The sequence below is a fragment of the Girardinichthys multiradiatus genome, chromosome 15, assembly GCF_021462225.1.
Source record: "Girardinichthys multiradiatus isolate DD_20200921_A chromosome 15, DD_fGirMul_XY1, whole genome shotgun sequence".
Taxonomy (NCBI): domain Eukaryota; kingdom Metazoa; phylum Chordata; class Actinopteri; order Cyprinodontiformes; family Goodeidae; genus Girardinichthys; species Girardinichthys multiradiatus.
In genome coordinates, this window is record NC_061808.1 from 14,615,265 (window position 1) to 14,630,343 (window position 15,079).

At 38.7% G+C, this 15,079-nt stretch overlaps 1 protein-coding gene across 2 annotated transcripts in view; it reads right to left on the reverse strand.

Moving 5' to 3' along the window:
• fndc1 (fibronectin type III domain containing 1) overlaps nt 1-15,013 on the reverse strand; it is a 39,527-nt gene extending 24,514 nt beyond the window's left edge. For both annotated transcript variants that reach the window (XM_047388851.1, XM_047388850.1), the window contains exons 1-3: nt 14,884-15,013; nt 1,697-1,885; nt 463-531 (exon numbers count right to left, since the gene is read on the reverse strand). In XM_047388851.1, coding sequence (XP_047244807.1) covers nt 463-531; nt 1,697-1,885; nt 14,884-14,956 — 331 coding nt within the window. In that variant the 5' untranslated portion in view covers nt 14,957-15,013. The remainder of the gene's footprint in view (nt 1-462; nt 532-1,696; nt 1,886-14,883) is intronic.
• Between the last annotated feature and the right edge of the window lie 66 nt (nt 15,014-15,079).

Sequence of the window (15,079 nt, forward strand, 5' to 3'; positions counted from 1 at the left end):
AATGGAGACCCGTGCCACTTGGTGTGGTTCCCTGCTGCTCTAATGCATCTGGTTCGATATGTTGTACGAAATTCTGCATACTTTGGTTGTAACTACTGTAGTCTTTCAATCATCTAGAACAAGTCAGCCCATTCACCTCTGACATCAACAACACATTTTTGTCAACAAAGTTCCCACTCACTGTATATTTTCCCAGTATATCAGCAGTTTCTGACCAGTCAGACCAGCTCACCTGGCACCAACAACCATGCCACATTCACAGTCACTTAAATCCCCTTTCTTCCCCCTCCTGACTTCAGCGAGTCGTCTTCACTGCATCTAGATGTCAAATGCATTAAGTTGCTAGCATGTTAACTGGCTTTTTCACCATCATTGTTAACAAGCGATTGAACATACATAGCTAATAAAGTGGCCAGTGTGGATATATGTATGAAAACAATTATTCTTTGACATAAGGTTTACCTGTTGATGAGTTGTTGACAGGTGCATGACCCAACACAGCAAACCCATCCAGGTTAATCCACTCTGGGTCTGAAATACAAAGAAGAAACTGACTGTTATGCTGTCAGTTGCAGGACAAAACCTTTCTCTGACTTTATCCAGTTGGTATATTATCTGTTTTCCTTTTCTGTGGAGCAGGTCAGTTCCTTTTATGCGATATTACTGAGAAAAGTGGTATGGTTTTCCTAATCTCCTTTCCATTACTCTCTATCTTACTCCTTCTTGCTCCTAATAAGTCAACTTATTTTTTTGTTTTTGTTGCTCCAGTAGTGGCTGGCCAGACATATTAATGACGTGGAAGCAGAGAGAGCGGTGTTATTTATGGTTACTGATGCAGCTTTCATGCTGCTAAGGGAACAACCTATGAACCCCGAGGAATTTCTGGAGAGTCAGCTTTAAACTCCAGCCCGGTAGCCAAAGATTTATAATGCCACATCGTACACCAGGCAGTGCACACAAACCAAAAGGCATCTCCAGTTGCTGTTTTCAACAAACAAGAGACACAATACATGACGATGCATGACTTCACTACTGTGCACCACTTCCATTGCTGCACACTCTCATAACAAATTACCACAACAGAGAGGATTGTGTTATAGGAGCAGGGCTGGGTTTGGAAAAGGGCTGTGTGCAGACTTTGAGTCGCTCATGAAGTTTGGCTCTGAGCTGTCAAAGACTGATGCAAATAGAATAATGACAAAAGCAGGCTGCACTGTCTCAACAATGCAGACTACTGTATTTGTGTAGGAGGAACAAGGACCAAAATTAATCTTTAGAAATATTATTTTATAGTCTAAAATAACCACTGAGCTGATAACTGTTCATCACGTATACAAGTCTTGATCCAACTTCTTTCTCTTTTTTCTGAAAAACTTTGTCGAAAGGACGTCCAGTTATGAACTAATCCACTGAAAATAAATCAATCGCACATGCACACAAATGTGTTTTCTCTTTCTTCTCAACTTTTTATGTCGACTTTGTAAATAAATTTGCTCATCCTCTCATCACTGTTGGCTCTGTTCTTGAGAACTCCAAGGTTTCAGAGCTTGCTAAAATATTCAAGCCAATTTTTTTTTTTTTGCATGTCCATTTATTTTCCTTTCAGTAACTTATTGATGTCCAAACATTCTGTTTGGTTTGGATAAAATAACCGTCTCATATTAACAACCGCTCATTTGAACTTTATTTGTCTTACCTACGTCCTGCATTGGATGTGGGCTGCTGTCCTTGCTCACTTTAGTTAAGGGGTGGGACCTGGTGGGTTTATTGAAGACGAAGCGGTCCACGGGTCTTCCATCCAGAAGGACTGAAGGCTCCCAGCTCTCCCCAAAGACTTTGTCCACAGCTGTCTGTTTCCCGCTTTGAGGCCGCAGATGTTTCTCTGCTGCAAAACAAGGTTTTAGAATCGTTCCAGCTAAAATGTGACAACCTGTTGGTTTTTTTATATTTTACGTCTATGTAGGAAAAAAAATATTTAAGACATACTGGATTGGTTCTGCAGTTTGTCTGTCTATCCTAAATTCACAACAAACTGTCAGTTTTCACTATATCTATCATTCTTGGCATACTTCATTATACATACAGAGGCATAAGCTCATGGAGACGGCCTTGGGAAATACCAGCTAACCAGATATATAAACGATTGCAGACATGGTTGAATGCAAAACGCTCTGGAAAATAAGCAACTTTCCATGTTCCTATTGGCTGTGGAGCACTTACTCCAGAAATAAATTGTGAATTTAGTTTGAAATAAATAAACTGCTAAAATGTCTCAGTGAGGTTTGGAAAGATTGGAAACAATCACTGAATGGTTTCAGGCTTCAGCAATTACATAAATGCTGAAAACCCATCTTAACAAACAAATAAAAATGACACAGACACTATAAAGCATGCAAAAAACTTAAATACACCACTTCAGGTCTCTGTAATAAATACAAACATTGATATGCTTTGTAAATTACTTTCAGTGTATCAAACTATTCAAATGAGTCAACAGTAAGCAGTTACAAGCTCATAAACAAGCCACACAAGTTGTTTCAAAAGTGAAGAATTCAGTTCTCTTTACAAGTCCTAAACCAGAGTGGAAATATGCCCTTTTATCTTCTACTGATTATACATTTGGGAGTAACAGCAAAGACCAAAGACCTGTTGGAATTAAAAGAATTCATGGATTTTAAACACAAAATGTAATATGAATAGTGTAGCATGCATTTGTATTCAGCCTCTTAACTGTGATACCCACAAATAAATTCCAGTGCCACCTATTACCTTCATAAAACACATTAGAAAAGTCCACCTGTGTGCAATTTGATTGTAAAAGCTGTTCTGTGAAGGTCTCAGATGTTTTTTAGAGAACATTATGAACCAGCAGAATATTAAAAACCAGGAAACAGCTGACAGTTCAGAGATAAAGATGTAGATAAGTTTAGGGTTTGGTTACAAAACAAAATCCAAAGCTTTGGACATTTCACGAAGTAAGAGCTAGAAACAACTGCAGACCTACCAAGACTTGGCCACGGCAAAAGTAAAAAAGGTGATCTGGTCAAATGATACCATAATGAAAGTTTTTGGTCTGCACTACACCCAAAGTGAAACACAGTGGTGGCAGCATCATGCTGTGGACATTTGGAGCTAAAACAGAGTAGAGGATACTTTTCTTCACCAGTCAAAAGAAAAGCTTGGTAGAGGCTGCAAAGGACTTGAGGCTGGGATGGAGGTTTACCTTCCAGCAGGACAGTAAATCTAAACATACAGTCAGAGCCACTGTGAAATTATTTAGGTCACAGTATATTTGTGTTGTAGGACAAAGTATTCAAGCTCCTGTCCTTAAGGGCTGGAGTTCTGCAGCTTTCTTATATGTCATTGATTCAACACATAAGTTAAATAATTAGATCCTTAGCAGGACTCTGTTAATCTTGACATGCTGAGGACATATTTCTGCCTTTTGATTCAGGTGGGTTGGAGCAGTGACATATTTAAAATTTGCAGGACACTATCCCTTATGGACATCACTGTAGGATGTCCCAGTCAAAGTCCAGACCTAAGTCCAATTGAGAATCAATGGCAAGACTTTATAACTGATGTTCAGAAAGTACTTTGTTTTGCCTAATACTCTTACAAAGCACTGTCCATTTAAAACAAGAAACTTTCCTGAGACCTGTAGCAAAGACTTGTCCTTGTGCAAGGCACTGAACACTTTCCTACTGATCTGCTGGATGTAGCTCCAGAGTGGTGTGTATGAGTAGAAAAGCACATTTATCTTTGCATGTAGGAATAAATGGTAAATGGAAAGTATGTGGTTAAAAAAAATACCATTTGGAGTAATCTTTTTCAAATTTGATTGATAAAAATTGCTCTACCAGAGGCTTATAAATAACCAGTTCTTAAATTCTGAAAAAAAATGACCTTTTTGGTCTACTTAAAGAGGGATACATTATTCTTGCATTGTTTATAAGACGTAAACAGAGGTGGGTAATAAGCAACATTAGACTTTCTTACCAACCTTTGAAAAAAACAAAAAAAATGCACTTCTAATGGCAGTTTTACTAAATCACACGTTTGCTTCTACTTAAGTAATTGTAGTTTGAAGTAACGCTACACTTGCTTTAGTTAAATCTTTGCTTTTTTGGTCACATTTCAACCAAAATACAACTTACATAGATGCTATTTTATATTTTTGTCTGTTTCATTTCTAACAAAATGAGTCAGTCATTTAGATCAGTTATTCAGTACTTGAGTCTTTTTACCCAGTACTTTTTTACTCTGAGTAGAGAAATGTTTTGCATGTTTTTTTCATTTTGCTCGTGCAACCTATTTTGAAGCAACACTATTCTCAATTTAGTACAATGTTTGGCTATACTACCCACCTCTGAACATAAGTTAACACAAAGTTTACAATTTTCATGTCCATTACATGCATTTGTACTGGCGTTAAAGGATTTCACCTGCAGATTATTGTCACTCTAGCTCAGTTTCCACTTGGTCTTAAGGGAAACTGAAATTTTCCACTACGATTGAACGGATTTGCTGACATCATCTGTCTGACGTCTGATCCAATGCAGATGCGATGCATTGGAATTTTCGAGTTAAATCAGCTGCCTGTTCCAGCTGGAAACTTCACCGATGACAACAGTGAGAATGAACCAAAACATTTATGCATATCATGGATGAATTAGTCTTATATATTAATTATTATTTTTAAGTGCACAAACAATAGCCTTAACCTTTAGGATCTGAATAGTTTCAGGCATTATCAAAGCTTAACATGTATTTTTTATGACAAAAATACTTTTACTGGCATGCTATTCATTTATTACATCCTTGAATGTTATCCATATGTTGTCCAATATCCAGATAAACAGCATCATCTTTATTATGCACCCTACGAAGCATCTGCAAGCCTACTGTCTGTAGGTGTCTTTCCAGTTGGTATGTACTTTAACATTTAAAAATAACAGCCACCCTAATCCTTTCATGCTCAAGTAAAAGATGATCTTTAAAGTTTTACTAAGTGCTGAAGGCTTGCCTTATAATTGTTTCTGTTAACTTTCACTACTTTATAGAGATCCTGACAATATACATGGAGGCAAGAAGAAGTGTGAAGTGATTTTAACATAAAATACAATCAAAATAAAGCAGAGTTTCTTGCATAATTATTTCTTCATTAAGAGCAGGGAGGGGAATTTCACCAGATGTTCAAGTTGCTCTCCTCTAACACACATTTGGATGTACTTCAATCATTTTTGTTTCCAATAATCCTGTGTCATTACACATGAAAGGATCTACTCCTCTGTCCAGACCTCTCTCTATGAATTGGTTTCTTTGGAAAATTTATGATCCAAGGGCAAGGCTAATACATTTAATTAGATTAAGACTCCTTCAAGCACTGCAGATGCATGCTTGTCTCCCATCGACAAACAATTCTGGAAGCAGTAAACTGAGGAGATGTATTAAAGTCTGACAGATGAGGGCTTGGCTGTAGGTTGTTGCTACAGGAGACAAAAACAACATTTTGAAAAAGTCTATGCTCTTTTGTGACTGTGATATGGAAGTACAAGATAAGAGTGATTGAATTAGACAAAGGAAAGTTGTAGGTATGTGAAGAATGAAGACAAGGACTTAGGGTGTTCCATTTGTCTTTTATAACCTTAGGTCTAGGTTAGATTGATACAGCACACATGCACACCTGCTGACCCACAGACAGCCTGGCAGACACACACATGTAGGTGCATGAATATTTTGGCACAGGAGGCATGAGCAGCTCAGGCCTGAGGTCAAATGACTGCTGTAAAAAATGTTCCAAACATTATTAGTGTTCAAGCAGCTGCAATGCGATTTTAAAAGAGAACCCTCTCACCCTGCCACAAAATCACACTGACCCTTCATTTACATCGAAAGAAGTCATGGTTAACCTCTTATAACAAACCATATTTTTCCACACAGATTTTTTAAGAACTAGGGATATCGTTAAATCTGTGTTTGCATTCTGTCATAGATCAAACCACCTTTTGAGCCAAAATAATTAAACACATACAAACCCAACTATCAGGTCTTATTAAAGACACTCAATTATATTTAGGTCTGGACTTTGACTGGGCCATTTTAACACATAAATGTGTTTTCATCTTAACTATACTATTGTAGCTCTGCTGTACGTTTAGGGTTGTTTTCCTGCTGGAACGTGAAGCTCCACCCCAGTCTCGAGTCTTTTCAGCCTCCAACAGGTTTTCTTTCAGGATTGCCTTGTATTTAGCTCCATGCATGTTCACAACTACCTGATGAGCTTCCCCGTCCCTGAAGAAAACCATTCTGTTTAAGCTCTTTCTTTCAATATGAATTTCTTCTTGCCAAAGATCTGATTTGTGAATCGGAAAACTAATAGTTGTCCTGTTGACCGATTCTCCCACCTGAGCTGTGGATATCTGCAGCTCCTCTAGAATCACCATGGACCTTTTGACTGCTTGTCTAATTAATGCTTTCCCTGAGAGTCTGTTAGTTTAGGAGGCTGGCCATCTCTTGATATGTTAGTAATTGTGCCATGCTCTTTTCTTCTTTAGATGATAGATTGAACTGTTCATTCATTCATTCATTCATTTTCTATACCGCTTATTCCATAGTGGGTCACGGGGGAGCTGGTGCCTATCTCTAGCAGTCTATGGGCGAGAGGCAGGGTACACCCTGGCCAGGTCGCCAGTCCATCGCAGGGCAACACAGAAGGACAAGCAACCATGAACACACTCATTCACACCTAAGGGCAATTTAGAGAGCCCAATTTATCTAACAGTCATGTTTTAGGACTGTGGGAGGAAGTCGGAGTACCTGGTGAGAACCCACACATGCACAGGGAAAACATGCAAACTCCATGCAGAATGACCCCCTGGCCGGGAGTGTAATCCAGGACCTTCTTGCTGCAAGGCAACAGTGCTACCAACTGCGCCACCATGCAGTGCTGGATTGAACTATGCTCTGTGAAATACCTGAAGTTCACACAATTTATAAAGAGATTAAATCACACACTGGTGGACACTGTATACTATTTGCATGACTTTTAAGGGGCAATTTGTGACACTGGAGTTTTTTTGGGGTATTAGAGTAGATGCCCACCACAATTTTCATACTTTCATTTGTAAAAAAGAATTGAAACCCATGTCTCATTTTCTTTCCACTTGACAATTATGCACACTTATCTTGGTCTATCTGAAGAAAATTTTCATCAGATGGTTGTGACATGACAAAATGTTAATAAGTTTAAGGGGTGTGACTGCTTTTGCAAGGCATGATCTGTGATGTTGATGCTGGAGAAATCATGTTCAGGCACAGGAGTCTGAGTTTAGTGTTTGTGTATTTTTTCCTGTTTCATATTAGTTTCAACTATCACAGTAAAAACTAAAAAGCTAAAACTTTAGTCTGACACTTGAATGAAGTGTAGTTATATAAAAACAGCATTTGCAGTAGAAAACAACAACACTAATATGTAAACTATATTGCCAAAAGTATTTGTCTGTCTACTTTTACATGTACATGAACTTTGTTGACATCCTAATCTTAATCTAAAAGGTCCAGCTTGTTGATGGACCACCATTGCCAGCAATAGCAAGTTTAACTATTCTGTAAACAGTTTCCTTAAGGTTTAGGAAGTCATCCCAAAGGTGTTCAAGAAGGTTGAGGTCAAGACATCGGAAGTCATTAATTTGATGGTGTGACCCAATACTTTTGGCAATACAGTGTATTTTATAAACAGAAAATATCTGGTTGCTGTTTATAATCATCAGAAACATTTTTGTTGACAGCATGAGCTGTGTTTCATCCACAGTAAATGGGTGACTGATTCTGTGATGCTTCTGTTTTATGTAGTTTTTAAATATTGGTTCAGCTCAATAAACAAGTTTCTATTTTGTGTATTTGTTTTGGTAGTGAGGTAAAACTCCAAATGATTCTCCACATACCACTCAAAGTGAGACATGTCTTTCTGTTGTAAGTTCACTGACCACACCCTTTAAAAGAATTGTTTGACCTGGCTGTTAATTTTGCACCTATTATCAAAACATGTTGGCAACATTGTTTTTCTCCATTTTTTCTGCTACACACTGATTTATTTACATAGGCATATTGAATCAACCCTATTTTTCTATAAACTATTCAGAATTGATTATAATAGTAGTTTAAAAGGTTTAATGTATACAAAACAGTTTACAGAGTTCTGTCCTGCAGTTTACACAGAGGTATTTCTGTATTAATTAAGCATTATTAAAATCTTAGAGCAAAATAAAGAATCTATAAGACATTTTCTTTACATCCACCCTTACAATGACAAAGCCAGTTTTATATTTTTCGTTGCATTCATTTAGTTCAGCTTTTTAAAAATTTCTATGTGTACTGGCTGGTTATAAATGCCACATGTGCATTTTTGATACCAACTGCAAAAGCACCTGTGTTTTTCATCTTTCATCTAGGTTTATGCCTCATTGAAGATTTCACCCATTTCCACTTTATTCTTTTCCAATAGGCAGAACAGACTTCCTGTATCATCGTTGTTTCCACATGGTTTAGGCATTTAAGTCCTCTCATTTCTGCACATCCATCCATTTTCTATGCCTGTTTTTTTATGCCTGCTTAGTTCTGTGTTTTGTTTGGGGGTGGACTAGTGATCTGATCATTTGCTGTAAAGCGACTAAATACAGTATTCATACCCACTCAAACATTTTCAATATCTGTTGCATTTTATTGGATAGACAATACAAAGTACTACAAAATTGCTAAGTGGAAAGATGAGGATGCACAGCTTTAAAAATCTTCTATAGATAAAGATCAGAAAAGTTTGCTGTGAACTAACCTAAACTGACAAGACGGGCACGAAGAGCATTAATCAGAGAAGCAGCCAAGAGTCCCATGGTAAGTGTGGAGCTACAAAGATCTATTAGTCATGCTCTCATAAAATCTTTTTGTAAAAGTGTCAAGTCAATTCCTCAAAATGTCCTGTTTGCAATTTGCCACAAGCCATAAACATGTTGAAGAAGGTGATCTGGTGCTATGTTAATACTCCATTCCCCTCCCAATAAACATAGTGGTGGCAGAGATATGCTGTGGTGATGCTAGTAAGCATTGATGTAAACATGGACAGAGCAAAACACAGGGTGATCATAGGAGAAAACCTGTTAAAGGTTGTAAAAGACTTGTGACTGGTGCAGAGGTGCACCATCTAACTGCACAAATAACCCTAAACATCCAGCTGGAGCTACAGTGGGATTTAGATCAAAACATGTTTATGTGTTAGAATAATCCAGTTCAAATCACAACCCAAATCCAATTAAGTATCAGTGGTAAGAATCAATGGTAAGACATTGCTGTTCTCATGATGTCTTTGCAGTTTCAGGAAAAAAGGTGAGTCAAGCTGGTGTGTAAAGACTTGCTGCTAGAATCACAGCAAAAGGTGGTTCTACACACATCTGAACACAAAGGCAAGTTACACTTTATTTATTTCATCTGTAAGAATTATGAAAACCTTTTGGCCTTTTCCTTCCACTTTATAATTATGCACTACTTTGAGTTCATCTGTCACATAAAATCCCCCAAAACATTGAAGTTTGTGGTTGTGATGTCACAAAATGTGAAATAGTTAAAGGGTATAAATTATTTTGTAAGACACGGTAAAAAATTCTGGGTTGCCTCGTTATCTATAAGTTAAATTTCCCAGTTTTATTTTGATTTAGCTTTGCCACCTCTGTCAATCTGGTGATTTTTGGCACTAATAAAAGTTAAGAAAACAAACCCCATGACTAAGTGCAAGCAGCTTATAAAGCAAGAGTAAACATTGAGACACCAGGTAGTTTTGTTGATAGTTCAGAAATGACTCTTATTATAATAGAATTAAAACTGAGTAGTTTTGAGTGAAGAAACCATGTATAAAATTATGTCTCCAATGCCAGTGTATGTTTTGTCCAAACAGTGTGCTTTCATTTCCACAATTTATTTACTAATGAAGGGTGACACTCTACATAGCTACCCTCAGGAGGCTGATCTGTGCTTGGCTGTGACAGTTGTGTTCACCATCCAGGTCTTGTCTGAACAGCTGGAAGAACGCCCAGAGGTAACATCATCACCAGTTTTGCTCATGCCACTGCTTGCAGCTTTGACAGGAAACCAAGCCACATGGAGGGGTGGTGGGGTTACAGGTCAAACAATATGTCAGTATTTGAGTTTTCCCAATTCAGTGGAAAATACTCAAATATGGACCTATGTCATGCCTGCGGACATGATGACAGTAAGTCTGTGTTCTCCAGGAGTTACTTTTTTATGATTTCATTAATTCTGAAAGCTTTTGTGGTGAAATGCTGAGTACCTGCAGACTCCTAACATGTTAAGTGGAGCAGAGAAATAAAAACTCCACCAGCCTGCAAGAACATGATCCCATCTTTCCAATCCCTCTGTCTGACTTACTCTCCACAAACTTTCCATAAGCTTTTATAATAAGGCTGCATGGATTGACTTGACATTGACCATTTGTTGACTATGCTCCTTTTTTCTATTTGCACAGCTCCTCCCAGAGCCAGCCTGAGGTATAAGCTAACTTTGTGAAGCAGTAGGGGACAAACAAGTGAACTTATGTTACGTTAACAGTGATCATTTAAAACTGTTGTTGTAGTTTGGTCAATTTTGTTGCTTGTATCTTTTCTGTGGTTACAGTTTATTTACAATATGATTTAAATACTTCCAGGAATTAATTCAACATTTTTCATATTTACTTGTAAGTTAAATGCCCTCTCCTTCTGCACACTTTCAAGTTTGTATTGAAATGTTGTACAGCAGATACAGCTGCTAAGTCAAAGAAACAACCTTATCTCAGATGTACAGGGGTTGGACAATGAAACTGAAACACCTGGTTTTAGACCACAATAATTTATTAGTATGGTGTAGGGCCTCCTTTTGCGGCCAATACAGCGTCAATTCGTCTTGGGAATGACATATACAAGTCCTGCACAGTGGTCAGAGGGATTTTAAGCCATTCTTCTTGCAGGATAGTGGCCAGGTCACTACGTGATACTGGTGGAGGAAAACGTTTCCTGACTCGCTCCTCCAAAACACCCCAAAGTGGCTCAATAATATTTAGATCTGGTGACTGTGCAGGCCATGGGAGATGTTCAACTTCACTTTTATGTTCATCAAACCAATCTTTCACCAGTCTTGCTGTGTGTATTGGTGCATTGTCATCCTGATACACGGCACCACCTTCAGGATACAATGTTTGAACCATTGGATGCACATGGTCCTCAAGAATGGTTTGGTGGTCCTTGGCAGTGACGCGCCCATCTAGCACAAGTATTGGGACAAGGGAATGCCATGATATGGCAGCCCAAACCATCACTGATCCACCCCCATGCTTCACTCTGGGCATGCAACAGTCTGGGTGGTACGCTTCTTTAGGGCTTCTCCACACCGTAACTCTCCCGGATGTGGGGAAAACAGTAAAGGTGGACTCATCAGAGAACAATACATGTTTCACATTGTCCACAGCCCAAGATTTGCGCTCCTTGCACCATTGAAACCAACGTTTGGCATTGGCATGAGTGACCAAAGGTTTGGCTATAGCAGCCCGGCCGTGTATATTGACCCTGTGGAGCTCCCGACGGACAGTTCTGGTGGAAACAGGAGTTTAGGTGCACATTTAATTCTGCTGTGATTTGGGCAGCCGTGGTTTTATGTTTTTTGGATACAATCCGGGTTAGAACCCGAACATCCCTTTCAGACAGCTTCCTCTTGCATCCACAGTTAATCCTGTTGGATGTGGTTCGTCCTTCTTGGTGGTATGCTGACATTACCCTGGATACCGTGGCTCTTGATACATCACAAAGACTTGCTGTCTTGGTCACAGATGCGCCAGCAAGACGTGCACCAACAATTTGTCCTCTTTTGAACTCTGGTATGTCACACATAATGTTGTGTGCATTTCAATATTTTGAGCAAAATTGTGCTCTTACCCTGCTAATTGAACCTTCACACTCTGCTCTTAATGGTGCAATGTGCAATCAATGAAAACTGGCTACCAGGCTGGTCCAGTTTAGCCATGAAACCTCCCACACTAAAATGACAGGTGTTTCAGTTTCATTGTCCAACCCCTGTATATATAGCTGTTGCCTTCTTCTCTCTTAATTCGAACCATTTTTTACTCAAGAGAAGAGATTAAATGTAAGGAACTCCTTGTCTCACAAGTTATCTAAATACTGTAGTGCTCAAAGCAAAAATATCAAGCCTATGTAATTTATATGAGATGTTATTTATACTGAGAACATGTGTAAAAGTGTGATCTCATTAGATGAAACTGAATTTTAAAGTTTTAGCCTAGTGAAATGATTTTCCATCCATTCATCCATTGTGTGTACCCACTTGACCTTACGGGGTAGGTATGGGTGGCTGGTGCCTATCTCCAGCAGTCATTGGGCAAGAGATGAGGTACACCCTGGACAGGCCATCAGTCCATCACAAGTAAAATGCTTTTTGTGCAAGAAAATAAATACTGCACATCACTCTGAACCCCCCCAACCCCCACATCGAAACATGGTGGTGGCAGCACCATGGTGTGTGCATGCTATTCTTCAGTAGAAACAGAGTAGCTCATCAGAGAAGAACATTAATCAAAGAAGCAGCCAAGAGGTCCATGGCACCTCTGGAGGAATTGTAGACATCAACAACTCAGGTGGGAGAGTCTATTGACAACATAGCAATCAATTAAGCTCTTCCTCAAATCTGGTCTTGATGGAGAAGTAGAAAGCAAAAAAACAAAAGAAGTCCTGTATGCAGTTTTTCACAATCTGTACAGAGGACACAGCAAATGTTTAAGAAGGTGTCCAGGTGTGTTAGTTTAGGTGGCCTGCCATGTCTTGATAGTAAATGTGCCACGCTCTTTTCTTTCTTAGACAATGGATTGAACCGTGGTCTGTGATATACCTAAATTACTCACTGGTGGACACTGTTTACTATTTGCATGACTTTTGAGAGCAATTTGTGACACTGTATTTTTTTCAGAGGTATCAGAGTAAACGCCCACCACACTTTCATTTGTAAAAAGAATCGAAAACCATGTCTCATTTTCCTTCCACTTGACAATTATGCACTCCTATCTCGGTCTATCAGAAGAAAATTGTCATTACATAAAATTATGGTGATAACATGACAAAATGTGAGTACGTTTATGAGGGGTGAAGGTTTTGGCCCACTTGTAAAATGCTTTTCGTGCCAGAAAATAAGTATTGCACATCACTGTGAACACAGCTTCCCCATAGCAACAGATTGCTGAATACAGGATAAACCTGGAAGAAAACGTGGTTATTAAGATTGAGAAACAACCCTATCGTCAGTTTATTTTCAGCTTTCCAATTCTGTAATCCAGTGAATTCAAGTAATTAGCTCACTAGTTAACTAAAGACAACCCTAAAGCACAAAGCATGAATGAGCAAGCTTGCACATCTAATAAGCAAGGTTAGTAATGCTGTGATATTTGGTGGGCGGTTGGTGGTAAATGGGTCCCCAAATCAAATGCCGCTTTGGGCCCCATAGATAGGTGTGGCTCTGGTTCTTGCAACTCAGCATATTCTGCTATACCTCTTTTTAGCCACTATTCTACTGTGAAGAATTTGATAAGAAAATTACAAGTTACACTCAAAATAAATTTATCTGCTGCCCAAAAGGAAGTGTTTTACTCCAAACATCTCCAATGTGTTGTTCAGATCAGAAGTGGTAAACTCTAATTGCACTAAGTAGCTTTCAGGTGAAAAACTATATGAGGGTTCATTGACAACACCTAATAATGTCTAAAGAAAATACCACAACAAAGAGCATCTGTCTATATTTAGAGAATGCAGTGATCTCATGCACTAAGTGCTCACAGTTGAGACTGGGACATATAGAAGCTCATAGATCAACTCATAAAAGATGTGTACTGGATATACTTCGGGAGGAGGGATGGAAAAAGCAGAGCCTGGTCTTCAAACCCAGCCAAAATGATTTACCTCCCCCTGTCTAATACTCCCTGCTTTATGGCATTTTTCATATTCAGGATATTTTTATTGTCTGGAAAATGTGGAATTCTTTTACTTAAAATGTATTTCAGAGACAGCACTCTGGAAACTTTTAAAAGATGTTGATGCTGATGCCATTTGCTGTCTGTGCATGCTGAACAAAATGTGCTGCACAATTGATAAATGACTTGTGGGTTATAACCATATGGCTCAGGCTTGCTATCAAGCACCTTCAACCCATTCACAATAAATAGTCCATGAAAGACTTGAAAGGTGACAGACAAAGGCATCTTACAGGGAAGAATAAACTGAACTTCTCAGGCAGGTCATTTATCACCACTTTCAGCTGGATTAATCACCAATCTGGCATAATCTGGCAGAGGAAACGTTTCCCCCTTTTCACAGTATTTAATGGTCTAGGCTAAAATTTGTCATCATATTCTAACCGCTGCAGCCTCTGCGCAGGGTTAGGACTGATTAGGTCTTTCAATAATTGTTCTCAACTACATCAAATTTCCTCCAGTGATAAAAAAGCAGTTATATACTGTCAAACTTGAAATTCTGTGCAACGTTTTTTTCAAGATAATAAAAAAAATATATATATATATATGTGTGTGTATGTATAAATGAATGTTGCCACCTATTTCTTCTATGCATGTATTAATAGCTTGAACAAACAAACATGAACAGACAAAATAAGTCTGCCTTTTACAGAGAACACAACGAATGTTTATAGAAATCTGTCAAAAAACAAAACAAACGAGCATTAAAAAAAAAACAGGCACATGCAACACAAAATCAACCGCAATCAAACACAGCTAAGTGCAAAAAGTGCACCTCCTTAAAAATACAATAAAGCCTTTGTTTTTACCTGTCCATCCGCATTGTGGGGCGCAAAACGTAAAGAATAGCGCCAAAAGCGCCCTGCTTGCGACTGAAGCCATAGTACATGTGGCGCTCTGTGGAGCGCAGGAACAGCTGGATGCAGAGGGCAGGGACACGCCGACCCTCCCTCCTCTCTCTGTGGATGGGAACCCTGCTGAATCCCGCGGTGTTATTAATCTATT